Source organism: Brassica napus, chromosome C5 (assembly GCF_020379485.1).
Source record: "Brassica napus cultivar Da-Ae chromosome C5, Da-Ae, whole genome shotgun sequence".
NCBI lineage: Eukaryota > Viridiplantae > Streptophyta > Magnoliopsida > Brassicales > Brassicaceae > Brassica > Brassica napus.
The window spans coordinates 27603017-27624484 of record NC_063448.1 but is presented as its reverse complement, the minus strand read 5'-3'; the positions used below and the strand labels follow the sequence as shown (position 1 = coordinate 27624484).

The 21468-nt window shown below is 33.7% G+C and overlaps 1 protein-coding gene and 1 long non-coding RNA gene across 9 annotated transcripts; both read right to left on the bottom strand.

Moving 5' to 3' along the window:
* Window positions 1–3475: 3475 nt before the first annotated feature.
* LOC106403059 (scarecrow-like protein 3) lies at window positions 3476–7151 on the bottom strand. The gene has a single exon (XM_048758911.1). The coding sequence runs from the start codon at window positions 7149–7151 to the stop codon at window positions 6417–6419; it is 735 nt and encodes a 244-aa protein (XP_048614868.1). The 3' UTR covers window positions 3476–6416.
* A 9767-nt stretch (window positions 7152–16918) lies between these two features.
* Window positions 16919–19131, bottom strand: LOC106406441. Of its 8 annotated transcripts, none has more exons than XR_001281545.3 (6): window positions 19031–19131; window positions 18726–18935; window positions 18400–18590; window positions 17983–18305; window positions 17301–17578; window positions 16919–17211 (listed from the first exon to the last, which is right to left on the bottom strand). It is a non-coding gene; the product is annotated as an uncharacterized LOC106406441 (long non-coding RNA). The 8 variants fall into 8 exon arrangements; XR_007323503.1 differs by having other exon boundaries at window positions 17301–17444; window positions 19031–19129; XR_001281547.3 differs by having other exon boundaries at window positions 17301–17622; window positions 17983–18071; window positions 19031–19129.
* Window positions 19132–21468: the final 2337 nt, after the last annotated feature.

Sequence of the window (21468 nt, the reverse complement as noted above, 5' to 3'; positions counted from 1 at the left end):
ATTATTATGTTTAAATGTTTAATACGATTTTAAACATGAATTTGAATTATTTTTTTAATAATCGATTCAATCTTCTTTTAGGAAGTTTTAGTTTGTTGTTGTACCTTTTTATTTTCCAATTAAAAATTTATTATATACTAAAAATTCTTTTATTATCTGATTGTTTGTAATGATTTCATATTTTCAACATTCAAAAACACTAATTAATATAAAATTCCGTTCGAATTCTTTGAAACTTAATAAGAATACTGTGATTATATATTGAAAAAATGGTAGTGAATCAATAAAACTAATCCTACCAAAAATGTATTTAGACAAACATAAAATGTTTGTTGACCCTTTTAATGGATTTTAATATCAATAGTAAACTAAGAGTTGGTATATTATTTTATAATGCAAATTTGATTATATATATATGGGTTGAGAGTAGTCATGTTGAGTATAACTTTATGAACTGTTCGGTTTCTTATTCTTACTGACACACTTTTATATTATTAAAAGAGAAGTACCCATTTGAAAATGTTCTTACTTCATTAATTAAATTCATTTTTTTTTTGCTTGTCTTTTTCAGTTGTATTTATGAAATATCCTAAAATGAATAAAATTACCTAATTAATTACTTGTCTTTTCAGTTACATTAATGAAATATGCTTAAATGAATTTAAACTTCATATTTTATTGTTTGTCTTTTTCAGTTACCTTAATGAAATATCCTTAAATAAATTTGGACATAATGTCATTTAATCAACCAAAAAAACTCATGAGTTATCCTTACGTGCATAATTTTAATAATGGAGATTTTTAAAAACAAACATGCAACACTAATATATAACATGCATCAATAAAACTAGAATTTGACTCACACAATTGTATAGATATTATTTTCAGTTGATTAAATTTAAAAATAATTATTTATTCAAAAAATATTTAAAAATGGCTATGTTTTTAAAAATTATATGGTATTATTTTCTCATAACTCATTTGTCATTTGATAAATTGTTAGAAAGAAAATTTTAGCATAATATAACTCAGTTGTCATTTGCTAAATTTATGATTTTTATTTATATTTTTTATTATTTAATTATAATATTTTTATTTTATATTTGAAAGATAAATGAATTTTCTTTCAAACAATATTTTTGTAAATGTATTTTTTTAAAAAATAATCAATTAAAATTATTATTATCATTGAATATCATTATTTTTGACATAATTTGAGTTTTCGTTTACATCAAAACTTATCATATTTTAGGATAATTTTAATTTAAAATGTAATTTTCATATTTTTCAAAAAAAATTCTAAAAATATTTTTTAAATATTTTGTTATAATTGTTTAAAAAGTATCGAGTTGCATTTTAAATAAAAAGGTAAAGATATTAAAAATATTCTAATTAAAATATGTAAAATTTAATATAGTTTTAAGGAAATGGTCAAAATAAAAAAATTACACATAAAATAATCATGATTTTTGTTAACTGGGAGGATCATTATTTATATGATATCGCATGCGAAAGAAAAATTTATGTTTTTAAAATTATCTAATTAACTCTATACTCATTTTTTTTATATTTTTATATAATATCACACATTCGTAAAAAATAGATAGTTTAAGATGCAAAAAAAAATATTTACTTAATGAATATAATATGAACGAATATTACAAATACATCATTTAATAAAATAAATAATTAAAAACTGAAAATTCATATCCGCGCTGGGTCTAGTTTATTTTTAAAATATAAGAAATACAAGATCTCTTTTCCAAACGTAAGTGTAAGTCTGTTGTTAAGTTTGTAAGATTGTTTGGACGACTATGCATTATTTCTAGATCTGTATATTAACATAAACATTACTTTCGTTAACTGATATACATGTATCCTGACTGGTTATATGTTTACAAGAAGTTCATGTTACATTCATTTTATTGAATGTATATGTATTTGTAAAAGTCGTACTCGATTGGGTTACTTAAATACAGTTATACGTATGATGAGGAGAATATTTATAATCGGCTATATATGTTTTTAATATAAATGATGGTGAATCTTATTATCATAAAATTTCATATGCATTACAATTATGAACTGCTTAGGAATTCGTCTATACGGTTACTCTACCATCTTTTCCTATTAATGTACCCCGGTAAGTTACGTGTAAGTCTTCTCTGGTATTTTTGAGATTTTTCAAAAACAAAAGTAAGCCGATATTTATAGAGGAAGACTTCTAAAGAAGTTTGATGTAGAGTAGACTTCTATGGAAGTTTTCCCTTTGTAAATTTTCAATTGCAAAAATGACCTAAATGGAAGGCTTCTGGGGACAATTTATGTGGAAGTCTTCTACGTTGATATTTAATAAATTTTCATTTTCTCTAAAACTATAAAGGATTTCTAACATGTTCTTGTTAATTCATGTGTATTAATCGATATAGGGGCTCATGAATGAAACTCATAACTTAATTGATTTTAATTATGAGGTTAGCAACATTCATGTTTATTAATGTTTCTAGCTAATTCGACGACTTCTACGTTAGTTTTTGTAAACTTAACTTTAAGATTTTTTTAACTTTCAAAAGTGCTAAGTAACTTCAAGATTATCAAGCTGTATGGTTTAATATGTCTTCTTAGATCATAAGATATACTTTTTAATTTTCATGAGATTTAAAATTTTAATTTTCACTTAAATTTTAAGTTTATCGCCTAAATTTTAACTTCCCACTTAAATTTTCCCGCTTAAAATTTAAGTCTTCCGAGAAGACTTCCCGAAAGACTTCCCGAAAGACTTCCCGAACGACTTCCTGAAAGACTTCTCAAAAGACTTCTAGTGAAAGTCTTATATGTTTGAACTTATGTAATGTTTGATATTTTGTGAATATGACTAAGTTTTCTTAGAATTTTTCTCCCTTAGTTTTAGTAAATTTTATTAAATTTTTGTGTTATTTTATGAGAAAAAGACAAAAAAAGACAAACTAACACTCAAGGTCAAAAGTCACAAAAATATCACTTAATGTTTTATCAAAAGTCACAAACTTAGGGTTTAGAGTTAAAGGGTGGGGTTTAGGATTTAGGGTTTAGGGTTTAGGGTTTAGAGTTTAGGGTTTAGGGTTTAGAGTTTAGGGTTTAGGGTTTAGGGTTTAGGGTTTAGAGTTTAGGGTTTAGGGTTTAGAGTTTAGGGTTTAGAGTTTAGGGTTTAGGGTTTAGGGTTTAGAGTTTAGGGTTTAGAGTTTAGGGTTTAGAGTTTAGGGTTTAGGGTTTAGAGTTGAGAAATGAGGTTTTGGGGATAAGATTTCAAATTTTGAAAAATAAAAAAATTAAAATTTTCAAAAGATAAAATGCTATTTTGGTCATTTTAGTTTTTGAGTGCTATTTTTGTGATATAAACTTAGAAATGTGCTATTTTAGAGATTTGCCCTTATTTTATTGAAGTTGTATCAATAACTTCAATAAATTCAAGTATTTTTGGCAAGATAATATTGTAAACATGAATATATTTACTAAAAATTTCATTAATATCTTTTCAATCTTACAAAAGAATTCACAACTAAAATAGTACACACATAAATCTCAAAACATGCCATAAATAAAACTATTGCACATGGAATTAGAGATTATTCCTCCACAGAGATACGCTTGGACTCCACTTAACATGGATAAGTCTCTATTAGAAGACTTCCAGAAAGTCTTCTAGGGAATTATTCTTTAGAAGACTCTGTTAGAAGACTTCGAGGAACTCTTCTATGGCATATATTTTAGAAGACTTCCAAAATCTGATTAAGATATGAAAAACTTGCATATCCAAAAACGTTCAAATGACTTCAAAACAGAGAAAATGAATGGAAAGCTAGATAGATCTATCTTTATAGAAGACAAAAATAAATATCCAACATTTATAAATCTACTTTTAAAGGAGTGGAAAGATGAGAACTATATAATAAAAAAACTTGAAAAACAAGATAAATTAGTGATATGAGACAAAAAATGAAAAATTCATATAAAGTTTGATGTTTTCAAGTTCAAAGAGATTAGAGAGAGGTTCGAGAATTTTATTGAGAATCATTACATTTTTGTTGCAGCCATTTGAGATGAAAAGAGAGAATGTGTACATTTTATTTATGTATGGAGACAAAAAAATTCATTTAAATTAAATATTTTCGATTCAGAAGACTTTCATGGAAGTCTTCTAGTAGACGACTTCCTAAAAATCTTCTACCTCTAAATATATTTCTCGCCCAAAAGACTTCCAGAAAGTCTTCTAGACCTTAAATTTATATCATAAACTTAAATAACTAACTAAATAGAAAACAAAACACTTCACTAAACTTAAAATAAACTTGAAAGTGTTTAATATACACGAAACTAAACACATATAGGTCAAATTTTAATTTTCCAAAACATGTTAAGCTTCCAAAATCTAACCCTAAAAATACAAACAATACTACAATATATGTTACCAAACATATACCAAAGAATATTATGACTCACTACATTAACTCATATGTGTTGAATTTTTTTCAATTTTACTATATCTTAATTTATATCATTTACATATGTTTATAATTACATGATTGCAATTTTTCCCCCATCAAAATATTTTTAATAAAATTTATAAATTATTTTTAAGATCTACAATACTGAAAGTCTTATCCCAGAAGACTTACAAAGCCTCCAGAAGACTTCCACGGATTATATTCGTAAAAGTAGATTCTGTTTTTTTTTTTGGTCATAAAGACTTGTAATTTTACTAGCCTTTTGGGTGAGTTTTCATTTGATTCAAGTTGGGGTATATCTTTATGTTTAAAATTAAGTTATAGATCATATTTGGCAATTTCCCCTAAAAACAAATAGAATAATGTAAGTTAAAGGAATTAAATGAATGGAATTAAAAATATTTATGTAATAAGAACTTAGGGGCGGACCTAGAAAATAGTTTAATATGGGGCACAATATATAAATATATATTATATATTATTTTATAATTTAATAAATTAAATTAATATATATTTTCAAAAGGCATTAGTCCTTAATTTTCTAAAACATGTATTTATTAAAAGAAGATAATTTTCCGAATTTTAAATATCCATTTTCAGTAATATCATAAAATTATATATGCACAAAGTAAGTTCATTATAAAAATATTCATTCATTTTAGTTTAATTTTAATCTCAAGTATTGAAATAAAAAAAAAATTGTTTAAGTTGAATTTTAATAATTTGGAAAATCTAATATTAAAGAAAAGGAAATAAAACAGTTATAAAAACAATAGTTTTAGACAATAATAAAAAAAGAGAAAATAACTTATGGAAAAGTAATTAATGAAGTGTAGAGAATTTGAAAAAACAAACACGCAACCAAAATGTTCGAACTTGGATGGCATGGGGCACACCTCAGCTTAAAAGACCACAAGAGCTGCACAGTTCTGTCGTTTAGTTGCAAAGAATTATATATAACTTAGTATGCCGCACGTGCCACACCTACTCCATGCGTGGGTCCGCCCCTGCATGAACTGTAGTTCTTTTTACAGGAATATAGTGGTATTGAAAAACATTAAACACTAATGTGCCTTCTAAACAATCAACTGCATCTGGCGTGAAAGAAATCACAGGAAACATGAAGTTCCTCTTTCAAATGTAGCTTTGGTTTTCAAACTGATTGACTGGGTGGTTAGGGACTGAGCTTTCTATTAGCGCGAAGACATAAGAAGGATGCAACCGTCTTTTGTATATATGGTTCTCTAATAGCTAACTCTGATGTTTAGTTAGTCATTAGTATCTCAAGCTGCTTCTCCCTGGTTTTCATTTTTTGGCCATAGAAGCATTTCAAAAGACGGTTGGATATGAGTAAATATGTAAACACTACTCCTTTTTTGTATTATATAACATCAAACATTCTTTGGAGAGTGCATGTGCCCTCATTTTTATCCAAACATACACCAAATTAGTTTTTAATATACACTAACAACAGAATCATATGCTGAGAGAAAGTCAAATTTACTTTTTGCAACAGTTTTGAGTTTTGAGATCATGACTGAAGAATTTGAACAGACCGGTTTTGGTATAATTTGAACCCGATGTACAGACAATATGCATGGGATTGGCCGCTTCAATAGCATCCTTTATCCTAGTAGGAGGAAAAACAAACACATACACTGCTGAATACTCAAAGAAGCAATATATGCAGAAGCAGCAAGAAGCATTTGTCACAATCACAAAACAACTAAGATTGTGTCCCTATGTATAACAAAAGAAAGGGACCCTGCTCTCATAAAAAAAAGAGAACACACAAGTGTTCATATCATTCATCTTCTTTCACTTACTGCATCTCCAAGCAGATACTGAGTACAGAGGTCGATCTTGCCAACAAATCACTGCACACCCGCTCTCTTCTTTGATCATATACCCATAAAAACCATAGCCTTGAAGCTACCTCCTAGCCTGCAACATGACATAATAGCTAAGCGGAACATTCCCAAAACCAGCCAAATCAATCCTCTGGCTCCATTTCTCAAGCTTCTCATGTCTTTCTCTTCTCTCAGATCCCTCACACGCTATGATGTTCTTGATCTCCTCTCCAAAAAGCATCTTCTCCACTTTGATCCTATCTTGAGATGTTCTTGGAATTTTATTTTCCAAGCAATCAAACAATGCTGCGTACGAGTAGAGTGATTCCAATAGTCTCTCCATCAGTGTGGAGCCGTTGTGGTCTGAGTGTTGCTCAGTGACCACCATGATCTTTGGAGATAAACCCCAAATAGCATTGAGGAATCTATCGATCTTTCCTGAATTAGAAAGAGGCAAAGATGAGGCCGAGTCACCACTCAGGCTGTGTCCATTGTTGTTGCTCATATCAGAGTCAGAGGCCAAGAAGGTATGCAACTGAAGAACCGAACTGACGGCTAAGGCCTCTCCTGTCTTAACACGCAGCTGATCCACGTTTAAACAGTCTAAACTACTCACGACGGGATTAAACTGAAACGGGATATCGAGCTTCTCTGCTTCCTCGATGAGTCTATGAGCCATTTGATCAAGCACTTCCTTGTGGAGATGAACACCAGTGATTCTCAAATGCGGTGGACCTTCAGGCCTGGAGTTAAACGCTTGAATCAAAGCAAGCCACTGAGCAGGCTCTGAAGCGTCGAGATCAATCACATGAACCATCTTCTTATTAGGCAATAAGTATATATCATAAGGATGTATTTGTAATTACTACATAGTACTAAATACCCTACTTGTACATTGTATAAATACTCTCTACATTATCAATAAACGTATTATTCAGTCTAAACTCTTATATGGTATCAGAGCCCTAATACTATCTCTAAAACTATAGCCGCCAACCTTCCTTTCAAATTTTTCGATCTCTCATTCAACCATGTCTCAAAACTCTGGTACTCCCACATTTACACATGAAACCATTACAGTCTCCGCAACAAAGAGTTTGATGAACGTCAATATGACAAACGTCACAAAGCTCACCTCCTCAAATTTCCTCATGTGGAGTCGCCAAGTGCATGCTCTCCTTGATGGCTACGCTCTTGCAGGCTACATCGATGGCTCAGTGATTGTTCCTCCACCAACAATCACCAATGATGAAGGGGTTGCAGACAACCCTGACTACACGCTCTGGAAGCGTCAAGATCGACTTATTTACAGTGGCCTCCTCGGAGCCATCACAACAACCATTCAACCAATCTTGTCGACCACGACAACCTCAGCAGAGATCTGGACCATACTAAGTTCTACATACGCAAAGCCAAGCAGAGGCCACATCAAGCAACTTAAGCAACAGCTTGAGACATGGACCAAGGGAACTAAGTCCATCAATGAATATTATCAAGGGCTCACAACTCGTTTTGATCAGCTTGCGCTCCTCGGCAAACCCATGGACCTTGAAGATCAGATTGAACGTGTACTTGGTGGCCTTCCTGAAGAGTATAAAACTCTTATTGATCAAGTTGAGAGTCGTGACTCACCACCGTCACTCTCTGAACTTCACGAGAAGCTAATCAATCAAGAGGCAAAACTACAGACGGTGCAACCACCAGTGATCTCAGCTCCTGTTACAGCAAATTACACAAACTACAGAGGTCAATCAAGCAACAACAACAAACACAACGCTGGACGTCGTGGGGGTTACCAAGGTCGTGGCTCATCAGGTTACCAAGGTAACCAAACATGGCAACAACAGCTCAATACCTCTGGAGGTCAAGGACGTGGCTATCAAGGCAAATGCCAAATCTGCTCAGTGTTTGGACATAGTGCCCGTAGGTGCCCTCAGTTGCAATCATCAGGCTACTCCTATGGGACTCAGACACAATCGTCCCTTCCATGGCAGCCACGCGCAAACTTCATCAATGCCAACCCCTACAACGTCACGCCATGGATTCTTGACAGTGGTGCGACTCACCATCTCACCTCGGACCTACAGAACCTCTCCCTCCATCATGCTTATCACGGTGGTGAAGAAGTAGCAATTGCGGATGGCTCGAGTTTGCCTATAACTCACACTGGTTCAACATCCTTCTCTACACACACTAAACCCTTGCTTCTCAATAATATACTATGTGTGCCTACTGTTAGCAAGAATCTAGTCTCAGTTCATAGATTATGTAATGCTAACAATGTCTCAGTTGAGTTCTTTCCTGCTCACTTTCAGGTGAAGGACCTGCACTCGGGGGCGCAGTTGCTTCAAGGCCAAGCGAAGGCTGATTTGTATGAGTGGCCCATGCCTAACCCGAAACCTAAAGCTTACGCATCCTACCCTGATACGAAAGCAACCTTAACGCAGTGGCATCATAGGCTTGGGCACCCATCCTCCTCTACTCTTAAATTTGTTATTTCCAAATTCAGTTTACCTTGTTTGAAAACTTCTTCTAGTGCGTTTCCTTGCAACAATTGTCTTCTTAATAAAACTCAGAAACTTCCTTTTCATCAAAGCTCTATCTTCTCCACAAAACCTCTTGAGTACTTATTTACTGATGTGTGGCAATCCCCAATCCTATCACCCAAAAACCAGAAATATTACCTTGTCCTAGTTGATCATTTTACACGCTACACTTGGTTGTTTCCACTCAAAGCTAAATCAGAGGTCAAAATGATCTTTACCCAATTCAAACCCCTTGTTGAGAACCGTTTTCAAACCAAAATCCAAAACCTTTACTCTGATAATGGGGGAGAATTCTTGGCTCTCAGATCCTTTCTTGCCTCTCACGGCATCTCTCATCTAACTACTCCTCCACACACACCAGAACACAATGGCATGTCTGAGCGAAAGCATAGGCATATTGTTGAAACTGGCCTCTCTCTTCTCTCTACAGCCCAAATGCCTTTAACCTACTGGCCTGAAGCTTTTGCCACTGCTGTCTACCTTATCAACCGACTAACCACCCCTCTTCTTGCTCACCAATCGCCCTACAAAAAGCTATTCAACCAGGACCCCAACTACCTGAAACTGAGAACTTTTGGTTGCTTGTGTTATCCATGGTTGAGACCCTATGCCCCCAACAAACTTGAAAACCGCTCCATACCTTGTATCTTCATTGGATACTCCCTCACTCAAAGTGCATACATGTGCTTAGATCCTACCTCTGGTCGTGTTTATACTTCACGCCATGTTCGTTTCAATGAAACCAACTTCCCATACCGATACTTAACCACACCCACTCCTACCCCTGAACCTCCTGTCTTCCCTTCCAATCAACCACCACATACAACTATCTTCCCTAGCCTTCCACTCATACAATCGCCATCGCCGACTGAGAACACTACGTCTTCGAGCTCAGGTACTCCACCATCTGAGGCACCACTGCCATCCTCTGCTACTTCAGCTACGGCAGAAACAGAACACGTCACTCCCGTGCAGAGTTCTACTCCAACTACAGGAGTCACACCAGTCGCTTCTGCGTCTCCAGACGACACAACAGTGGCCTCAGCTTCTGAAGCTACAGCACCGCTAGCTCCACCTCTGACTGAGACCACGACGGTGCCCACGCCACTCAATGTGCCACCTCCACAACGACACTCTATGACCACGCGATCAAAGAACAACATTGTCAAACCTGCAACAAAGTACAACCTCAACGTCAATCTCCAGTCTGATCCTCACTGGATTCCGACCACTTGGCAGCAAGCCATGAAGCATCCCAAATGGCGTGCAGCAATGATTGTGGAACTCAACTCTATTCTTCACAACCGCACATGGGATCTCGTTGCAGTAACAGAGAACATGAATATTGTGGGCTGCAGATGGATATTTACCATTAAATATCTACCGAATGGAGACATTGATCGCTATAAAGCACGTATTGTTGCTAAAGGATATCACCAGCAACCGGGTGTAGACTTCACAGACACGTTCAGTCCGGTGATCAAGTCCACTACCATTCGCCTTGTGCTTGGTCTCGCTGTAAACAATGACTGGCCTGTTCGTCAAGTTGATGTTAATACAGCTTTCTTGCAAGGACATCTCAATGAAGAAGTCTTCATGGCTCAACCTCCTGGCTTTGCTGATGCTGATAGACCATCACATGTCTGCAAGTTAAGGAAAGCACTCTATGGCCTTAAACAGGCGCCAAGAGCTTGGTACTCTGAGCTTCACAAGTACCTCATCTCCTCAGGCTTCCGCAACTCGCTCTCTGACACATCACTTTTCATCTACAAAGAAGGTACCAATTATGTTTACCTCTTGGTTTATGTCGATGACATCTTGGTTACAGGAACCTTATCTACACTGGTCCAGTCAGTCATCACCAACTTGGCAAAGAAATTCTCGATAAAAGATATGGGTGATTTGAGTTACTTTCTTGGCATTGAAGCAATTCGAAATAAAAATGGGTTGCATCTCATGCAGAGGAAGTATACCATTGACTTACTGACCAAAACAGACATGCTTCATGCTAAACCTGTCTCCACACCGATGGCGTCATCTCCAAAACTCTCTCTGCGTTCGGGTACAGTCTTGCCTGATCCTCATGAATATCGACGGGTCGTTGGAAGCCTCCAGTACCTTGCTTTGACGCGCCCTGACATATCTTATGCAGTTAATAGATTATCACAGTTCATGCACCAGCCCACAACAGATCACTGGCAAGCTGTCAAGCGTGTGCTGCGCTATCTCTCGGGGACCTTGACACATGGGATCTTCCTTCGTAAAGATGCAAATCCCCGCCTACATGGGTTCTCAGATGCAGATTGGGCAGGGGACTCTGATGATTATGTATCCACAAACGGTTTTATCATCTACTTTGGGAGTCAGCCGGTTTCTTGGACTTCACACAAACAGAAAGGTGTGGCTAGATCCTCCACTGAGGCTGAATATCGCGCGGTCGCTAATGCTGCTGCCGAACTACGCTGGATCTGCTCTCTTATGACAGAACTTGGTGTCTATCTTCCTTCTGCCCCTACAGTGTATTGCGATAATATTGGCGCCACTTACCTGTGCGCCAACCCAGTCTTTCATTCAAGGATGAAACACATTGCTATCGACTACCACTTTGTGCGAGGACAAATACAAAACGGCCAGCTTCGTGTCACTCATGTCTCATCTCATGACCAGCTAGCCGATGGCCTTACCAAACCTCTTCCACGGAAAGCTTTTCAACAACTATGCAACAAGATTGGTGTCACCTCAGTCCCACCATCTTGAGAGGGAGTATTAGGCAATAAGTATATATCATAAGGATGTATTTGTAATTACTACATAGTACTAAATACCCTACTTGTACATTGTATAAATACTCTCTACATTATCAATAAACGTATTATTCAGTCTAAACTCTTATACTTCTCTCCTTCCATAGCCTCGAGTATAGCTCGGTTAGTGAGCAAGTAAGAGAGTTTGAGTATAGGGAACATATCAAAGAACAGTCTCCTGACATGAACCTCCTCGGAGACATTGTTAGTCTTTGTCTGAGTTGCGTTAAGCGCCTTGTAGAGACCAGGCCACGACTTGAGGATTCTGTTAGCGAGCGCTTCGGTGAAGTAAGCTGCTACTGGGAAACGAGGTGAGACAGCTGGTCGAGAGCTGCGTTTGCGTTTTGGAGGCTACCTGAGGCCATGTGGTTGGCGCAGGTTAGCAAGAGGTGGATCAAGATGAGACCACGCTCCTCTGGTTTGAGGTCTTGGAAGGATGAAGAGGAAGAAGAGAGGAGAGTTGGTCTTGTGAGAGACATGGTTGAGAAGACTTGAAGTGGTGATGAAGATACAGAGGATGGTGCGGTATCTTCTTGAAACGTAGCCACCATTGATGGCCAAAGCGAGAATCTTGAACTAAAGCTCAATCCTTTTATTGAAAGATTCGAACTTTGGGAGACTAGCAACGAAAAGAACCAAACCCACGATTCGAATTTTGTTCAAAGACCCAGAGAATCTGCAGTTTAACCAAAGGGGAAATATGGTTACAGAACAGAGGATTAGTAATGATTCGAAGACAGAAGAAGAAAGAGAAGATTTTACCAAAAAAAAGAAGAAAGACAAGAGCTGATTGAAAGCTGTCCGAATTTGGAAGAAGAAACAGAAAGTAAGTCTTTATAAACAAGAACAGTAAAGTAACAGAGATTGGCAATGATCAAAGGTTCAAAAAAAAACTTACTTGAATTTGCATCAATGGAAAGATTTTTTTTTTGTTCTTGGGTTCTATCTATGTGTAAGCACCAGAACAAAGAAGTCTCTGGTGGTTATCTTGTGAGTATAGCGTGCGTATGTGTGTGGATTGAAACTAAAAAACACTAAAACAGAGGCATTGTTCCTTTTGGATCTACGTACCAAACAATGCGTGAGAGTCGGTTTTGTTTTCTTCTTCTTTGTCTTTTATAATCGTTTATTTTATTTATTTTTCCTTCGTTTTAAGGAGTGCATTAAAATGGTCGAAATTTCAAACCCATCTTTAAACAATAGCAATTAATATTATACGTTCACAATGGGATGTTCAATCCGGATATCGGTTCGGTTTAGGTTTGGGTTTTTTCGGTTTTCGGTATTGCGGTTAGTAAAATATAACTACCATTCTAAATCCATATTTACTTCGGTTCGGTTCGGTTTATATACCGTCGGTTTTCGGTTTATTCGGTTTTATACAAAAAAACATAATTATTTAGTTTGAGATCATATAAAATGAATTTTAGAGTCATATTGTCAACACAGTCATTTATTAAAAATATATTACATGTTCAAATAAATGAACAAAAACGTAAAAATGTTTCTACCATCAAATAAAATCATCAAATCTATAATTAAAATCAGAGCCTGAAATTTTGAAAATAAAAATATGAAACAAAACAGAAACATGAAAGAAAAGTTTTTCCACTCTTTCATATTTAGTGTTCATTAAAGTCATGCTTTTTCGATTGAACACGAAACTCTGTTTGTTTATAGACAAAAAAAAAAGTTGTGAAAATTTTTCATTAATTATTTTCCATCAAATTTATCATCTTCATATTAATTTAGTAAATACTAAAATAAAGCAAAAAGATAAAAAAAAAACTTAGAAAAGAAGATGTCTGAATTGCGATGTATTGTTATTTAATTATAGTTCAAGTGTTTTACAAATTATATAAGGTTCTTTATTACTATAACATTATGGTAATAGTTATTAACACAAATTTAACTTATATAACAAATAGATTTTCATGTATTGTTATAAAATAGATACAGATTTATGTTTTTACTTTTAATCGGTTTTGTTCGGTTTATTCGGTTTAATCGGTTATATACCAAACCATATCCAAATCCTATAGTTTTTATAAAATTATATCCATTCGGTTTATATGGTATATACCAAAACCAAACCATATTGTCTATTTCGATTCGGTACGGTTCGGTTTTACCATATTGAACAGCTCTAGTTCACATAGTAGTACTTTACTAGTACTACTTGATACATATGGGCACGGAGCGAATATCTAGAATATTAAAGATACTAGGCCGCGCAAGCGCGGAGTTGTTGATGTAATTATTGCCCCCGCGAAGTGATGTCGTGTTTGCCAAGTTTGTGTTTCACTGTTGTGATTGATTCTCAAGATTTGTATTGTAATAGGGTTGAGGTAAGGTGATGAATTGTGCTACTTTTTTGTGGTTGGTGTTGTATAGGCAGAATAGTTTACATGGTTGGATTTATTTGATGTTGTATTTATTTCAAATAATGTTCATTCTCCTAAATTTGTAGATATCTGTGTTATTTTTTATAATTTGTAATTGGCCATAACTTGTGTGAAAATTGGTGTAAGTGGTTGTTGTGCCTTAACGGGCCAAAAATATAATGAAGTTTTTTATAGAAAAATGAAACTGTACGGCTCGTATCGACGCTGGACATGTAAGCCCAATTCATAAGAAAATGTAAGTCAACAGTTGATGGTGATATTGTTTCCTTTGTATAGCTTGGAAGCGATTTCTGAATTTTCCTGATGTACTTGTGTTGTATTATTTGTTGGAGTAATATATTAAGTTCGAGTTTATCTGTACTTGTTCTTATAATCAGTTGTGAATTTGTAAGGTATAATTGATAGTCCATTTTGTACCGATAAAAACTGTTTTTTCTTGCAAAATTAACTTTAAGCATATAATGGATGTTTAGATTGGAATTTGTCTAATCTTTGATTTACAACGCCTGATTGGTACAATTGTAAAATAGACATAGGGCTCGAGCATGATTCACCATTTTCTCTTATTTTGATGTTCAATGTTTTCATCTCATCGTTTTTATTAACTGACATAAAGTCATCAAACAAAAATAACACGCAATACATTATTTATGCTCTTCTTTCTTATATTCATCTCGGCCGCATTGCACCTACCGTATTCCAAGGCCTTTCGTTCGAATGCATTTACTCTATTTTACACGTACAAATTGATGAGGGACAATTTGAAATGATGGTCAGTCACAATTTCTATATATAGCGACTAAACTAACATAGATATAATTCAAATGTATATTGACCACTGAAAATGATTCTCATGTATCTCTCTTGATCATAAACTCATAACTCCCGTAGTTTTTTTAAATCCAATTTTTTTTTTCACAAAATATATTATTTAAAACTTCTAATGAAAAACGAAGATATACCATCATGGACGTATAGAAGAAACATCATGGGCGTATAGAAGAAACTAAAGACCAAAGAACACTGAACATGAATAATATCATAAAACATTTTTGTAAGATTAAGATCCGATTATTTATAATTGAAAGTCTTGCTAAGACATAATCTATATTCAAAATTTTGTTCGGCCGTACTCAGGGGAGTCCTTGAACACACAGCATGATGAAACCTGGGCCTAGGGCCCCCACTTTTTTAAGGCCCCAAATGTAAAAAAAAAATTTATATACTTGAAAACAGAAAAAAAAACTTAATAATAAAATTTCATTTTTGTCATTAGAATTGTATTTGACATAGATAAATTTAATTATATATAAACTTTTATTTAGTTTTCCTTTCTATTTCTACCCTAACTTAATTTTTTTTTCTGATTTATCATTCCTTTTGTTTGTATTATATAACTTTATATAATAAGACTAGGGCCTGCCCGCCCAACGGGCGGGATGAAAATTAAAAATCAATTTAAACAGTTAGAATGAATGTTTAATATAAATTTGTATCATATAAAAATATACATATTACTTAAATATTGTACATGTTAATGTATCTGAATACTAAATAGACTATGAAACTACCAGTATTTGCTTTGATTAGGGATATTAGCTTGCTTTGATTACTGTTGAATGAACTATGTAAATTAAATTGGTTGGTAAGCTGTTAGTACAAAACTATATATCATGTCTTGGGATTTTTGCTCTTATACCATCTTTCTTTTGAGGTTGGGACGTTCATCGGGTTTAGTTGTACGTGGTTGTTGTTTTGATTAAGTTATTTAAAGTAGTTTTCTTTTCATGGTTATTTCCATTTTCTTTATTTGGCCAAATATTGGAAATTATAAATATACCTTACCACTAAAAATATTTCTATGTATATATAATTTAAAAAAAATATTATTCAATGTTTATTCCACCTTGATTAGGACAATAAGTTGAATATATCTTAGACCACAAATCATAAATATTCTCAGTCTTATACATTTTGTTCTTCAAGTTATTGTTACTTTTATTTCCTTTTATACATTTCTCTTAATATTTATGTATGATCCATAATATTTTTTAAAAATGATTTTTCATTAACTAATGTATTTATTGTAGTTTTAAATATATTATAGTTTTCGTGCACTCGATTAAATTTTTTTGGCGTTGGTGGTATTTGAATTGGTTGAGAACCTGAATGAATATTTACTTTCATAAAGTTTTTGGTGTATGTTTAAAAATAAAAATTTGTAAAGGCTTTTAAATCATATGAATATAATATTCAACACACTGCTGTTGACTGTTTATATACTTAAAATTGAGACGTATGTAATTGCAAATTTGCTGAACTCATAGATTCGTTGCTAGTTTATAAATTATCACATGATGAGGTACATAGGGTAAAGATTGCTTTCATGATAATATAACGTCCATATCGTAATGTGTGTTTTTTTTTATCTACTATGTATTAAAAAATAATTAACACATTCAATAATATTAAAGAGTAAAAAGCCCTGTCAATTGTTCATAGTATAAGCCCTGTCAATTGTTCATAGTATAAGCCCAAAATTAAACTCAAGCCCAACCAAAAAAATAAAACCCAGAGACATGTGTCGGCCTGTCAGAGAGTGACTTTCTACGTGGATAGCTTAGGAGAAAGACAAACATATTTTTAGATATGGGCTCGTTATTTTTTGTTTAGGGTCTCTTGTAATTCAGGATCTCCCCTGGCCGTACTGGGTTTGAAACACATAGCAGATTAGTAATATTAAGTTTTTAGTTATACAATAAATTTTCCCTATTAACTATCTTTGACTCATAAAATGATGTGTTGATCATTTAAGAGTAGGATGATATCTAACTAACAAACCCTATTTATAATCATTAAGTAAGAAACAAATAGAACATAAATACACATATGTGTCGCACACTCTCATATTTTCAATTCATAAGAACAGCACAATATATAATGCTTCCTGACAACGTCCTGAGAGCTAATTGCTTTGTCTCCTTTGTCAAATGAAAAATGTGCCTCCGAAAGCCTCCCAATAGACAGAGAGGCTTTTATGCTTTTAACATGACGAGTCAAGTTTTTGGGTGCCTTTTAATCTTGCCTTGGAGGAGATGCAGCCATGGTCTCTCTCGATGTAACTACAACAAAACAGTGGTCATCAGCAGTTTTGAAGAATGGTTTTACGTAGTTAGAAGAACATATGAGAGACTTCTGATGACATGCTAACCTTCAGGCTGGCTTTGTACAGCAGGTTCTTGAGTCTGAATTTGATCATATGTTTGGCTTTTACCAGGAGACGAAGCTTTGAGCTGCTCTTCAGTGATCTTGAGGTAATCCTCGGTTGTGTAAGCTTTTGGTGATTAAGCATCATCTGCTTATTTCAAGGAAATCACCTTCACTAAAACTCCATTCATGAATATGAATATGGAAAACAATAACAGTGGTTACAAATTGGCCAATATAAAAAACTTAAATTTACTAAACCCCGGGCGCATCAAAGTATGCCTGCAACAGACCCAAATATTGTTCATTAGATCACATCGTGTGGTCTGTCAGAAAAATATAAAAGAACCAAACATGAGGCCAACTAAACTCGTTGGACATGAACTGAAAGACCAAACCTTCAACAAAAAAAAATAAAATTAGACGAACTGCACACTGCTAAACCATCAATGCGTAACTTGCAGACCAAAGAAAGTCACAAAGACACATACATAACAACATACTTATGAGTGTAGTATAAAAGAACCGGACATGCAGACAACTAAACTCGTTCCTCATGAACTGAAAGACCAAACCTTTACTAAAAATGTTACACGAACTGCACACTGCTAAACCCTAAAGGCGCAATTCACAGACTATTAGATCAAACCAATAAAAAAAAGAATCACTGATGAAACTTGACCCACCTGAGAATACTGAGAAAGTGGCTTCGCCCATGGAGCCTTAGCTCCCTTCTTCCCCGTCTTCGACTTCTCACCATCCGTCACCACTTCACCTAAATCCACAAAAACATCAGAAACAAAATTGCCGGAAGAAGAGAAAATAATAAAACACAGCTTCAGTTTTCTGCAACGTGTTATTACAATCCTTATAATTAAAAACTACAATCCCAGCAGATCCGGACTTAAACCAAAAAACACACACAACAGAGAAGAAACCATTCATGAGTTTTCATAATTAGACCCGAGAAAAGGATAAAAAGAAGAAAGCATCTAGGAAGAAACGATGGCTGCATGAAAAAAACAAAGACCATGAGTGAGAGACGAGCAGTATCAGCTGGGCTAAAAGAATGATTCAGAGAGAGAGAGACGCAATTGATTTACGTTGAATAGAGAGCGAATGCGAAGAATGTTGTAGAGACGAACAGGTTTACAGTAGATCAAGAGATTCTCATCAGGTGGTGAAATCACCTCCTCCTCCTGTGACGATTTCGTGCAACAATTCTGCCTACACATTCTCTTTCTGTCTAAGCAATTCAGCAGCTACAATTAGATCGGCTTCTGGGTAGAGTTTTCTGCAATTAGGATTATTCAATCAATGGAAGCAGATCCGGGAAAAAGAAGGCAACAAAAGAAGTTTGAACCTAAAAAAAGAGCAAAGTGAAATCGAAGATCTTAAGAGCTATTAGCTACAAAGGGAGCTCTGGAACCTGATCGGAGAGGGTCGATGTGCCGGAGAAGAGAGAGAGAGAGAGAGACGGAGGCCGATGAAGAGTAGATGAAAGCCACTGAGTCAGAGGATAGCTTGGGGATCATAACGTAAATCCGCATCCATAGATTGGGGATCATAGGATCCAAGCTCTGTCTCTACAGATTCCGATACTTGATTCTCAACCGGAACCTAGCTCACCGAGGAAGACCTAAGCAATAAAAAAAATCAAAAATCAGATTCCAAACCAAAAAAAAAGAAACTCAGATTCGGTCGAGACATACAGATTCAAAAGCGGATCTTAACCTTAGATGGCTTGGTAGGGCGTGGAGATGACGTTTCAAGGGATGAAGAAGAAGAACAGAAACGCTTGGAAGCCAAAGGACCTCTCCTCTCAATTATATCTCACAAAATCTATATATTATAATATTATTGTTGTTTTCTTTTTTTGCAGGCCCGTTAACAGGAAACTCTTTGCTTCGGGAGCAAATAGTTTCAAGCCCATTAGGGAAAAAAAAAATGAAACTGATGACATGTAGTAACGATGAGAATAAATGAGATACGATGCATTTAAATGTATAACTAGATCTCGCAGATTTTTGTTTTCATTTATTTTTATATAAATATTTTGTTTTCAATTTTAAATTGGTATATATTATAATATATATGTGTCTATCAATTTTTAAAACATAATAAGTTTACTGTATATTTTTTTCATTGAATAGATTGTTTCAAATTTTCACATGTAATTGTATCTTCTTATATATATATATATTTTTGGATTATTATTTCATTATTAAAATCGTAACTATATATATAAAGATTAGTAAAATATTGTTTTATTGTCATATTCAAATATATTCTAACATTTCACAAATTTATAAAGTTTATAAAAAATTAATTTTTTCGCTTCATAGATTTATATTATCGAGTAAATAATTAAACATTTAGTTTTTGTTTAATTTTTAAAATAAACTATATAGTTTAAAATTTGTTTTCATTGGTTTAAGGTAGTAAAGATTAATCATTGTTAGATAATATGATTTTTGTTATTTAAAAAAAATCTTTATAATTTTAAAAGTTAACATCGACAAATATTTAAATATTTAGCATATAGAGGAGGTATAGTATTACAACATTAAATTATATCTATTTAATTTATACTATCTATAAATCTATTGGATCATATATTTTTTAAATCCAACTATTGATAGCAAATAAAAATTTCTGGTAGACCCAAAATTTAAATAATAAGATTAGATATTAAATGTAATATGACTTTATAGGAATAGGTCTATTAGGTCCATTTTTTAAAAAATAACACATTAATCAAAGTTGTGACTTCTGTTTTAATATGTAAGATTTTGTTTAAAATAAAAAATAAAAGTGGGGCCCACAAAGATGCACACGTGGACCCTTTTAGGAGTGAGCAAAAACTGGCTCATTATAATATATATTCGTGATCCGATCCGCTCCACCCGAATAATGAATTTTTCGATTCGATTCGATCCGTAACTTTTTGGATATTCGGTGTTTCGAATATCCGAAAAAATCTGGATATTTTAACGGATATCCGATTCGATCCGTAAAAATAATTAAGTTTTTTAAAAATTAAAAAAATAAAAAAAGAGAAAAATATGATAGATTAATAATATTTCATTACAAAATTATAAAAGCTACATACTTCTTTAAGAAAATAATAACTAAATAATTAATTTAGTGAATACCAATATTATAAAACTTATAAGAAATATATAATTTTATGTATAATTTTATTTACATGTATGTATTTGTGATTTGCTTCGTCTTTGGCGGATAATGAATTTTAGTATTTGTTCCGATTCGTAAAGTTACGGAAATCCGGATTTTTTGGATCGAATCGAAACGAAAAACGGACCGAATCAAATTTTACGGATATTTTGCCTACCCTGCTACTTGAATAGGCACATATAATCAACAACAACAAAAACCCCGCCTGTAGTTTTCTTGAAATCTTTTTTTTTCTTGAAATTTTCGCAAGTTGATTTCCCTATTTGTATTAGATCGTGATTCTTGGTTTATTTATTTTCTAATTGATGATTCCTGATTGAGAGAAGGGTGATTTTGCCCAATATTCATAAGAGCTCAAAAACTAAGAATATAGCCATTGAATAGTTGATGTGACAATTATACCCAAACCTTGACATTTCTCTCCTTTCACTCTCGTGCGCGTGAGTATATACGAGTCACATTGTGTGGCGAACATGACTGAAATATACTATACTATAAACCATATAATATAGTCGAAGCAATAATACAAATATACATGGTGAAAAGAGAAATATGTTACAAATGTTAACAAAACACCACACCAGTAATAATATTCTAGACTATACAATGTATAGGTTAGTCGAAGCAGAAACACATCAGAACATCTACCAAATTTCTTATGCTACCAATCATAATAGAATGAAACAAGAAAAATACAATTTTGTTTATCTTCTTGATCATTTTGTAATGATAGCAGTAAAAGTGAATGCATAAATAAGAGCGGCTGATGAAGAGATGTTGTTGCTACGTAAAGTAAAAGAGAAGAATATGTGGTGGGAGGAGGAAAAGAACCTACACTGGAGGTGGAAGATATGACAAGTGGTGACAATGGTCGAAGAGAAGATGGTGGCGGCGACAAAACAATCAGTAATAGTGATGGTGACAATAATATGATCGGGGTGAATAAAGAAGAAAAACAAAAAAACAAGAAAAAA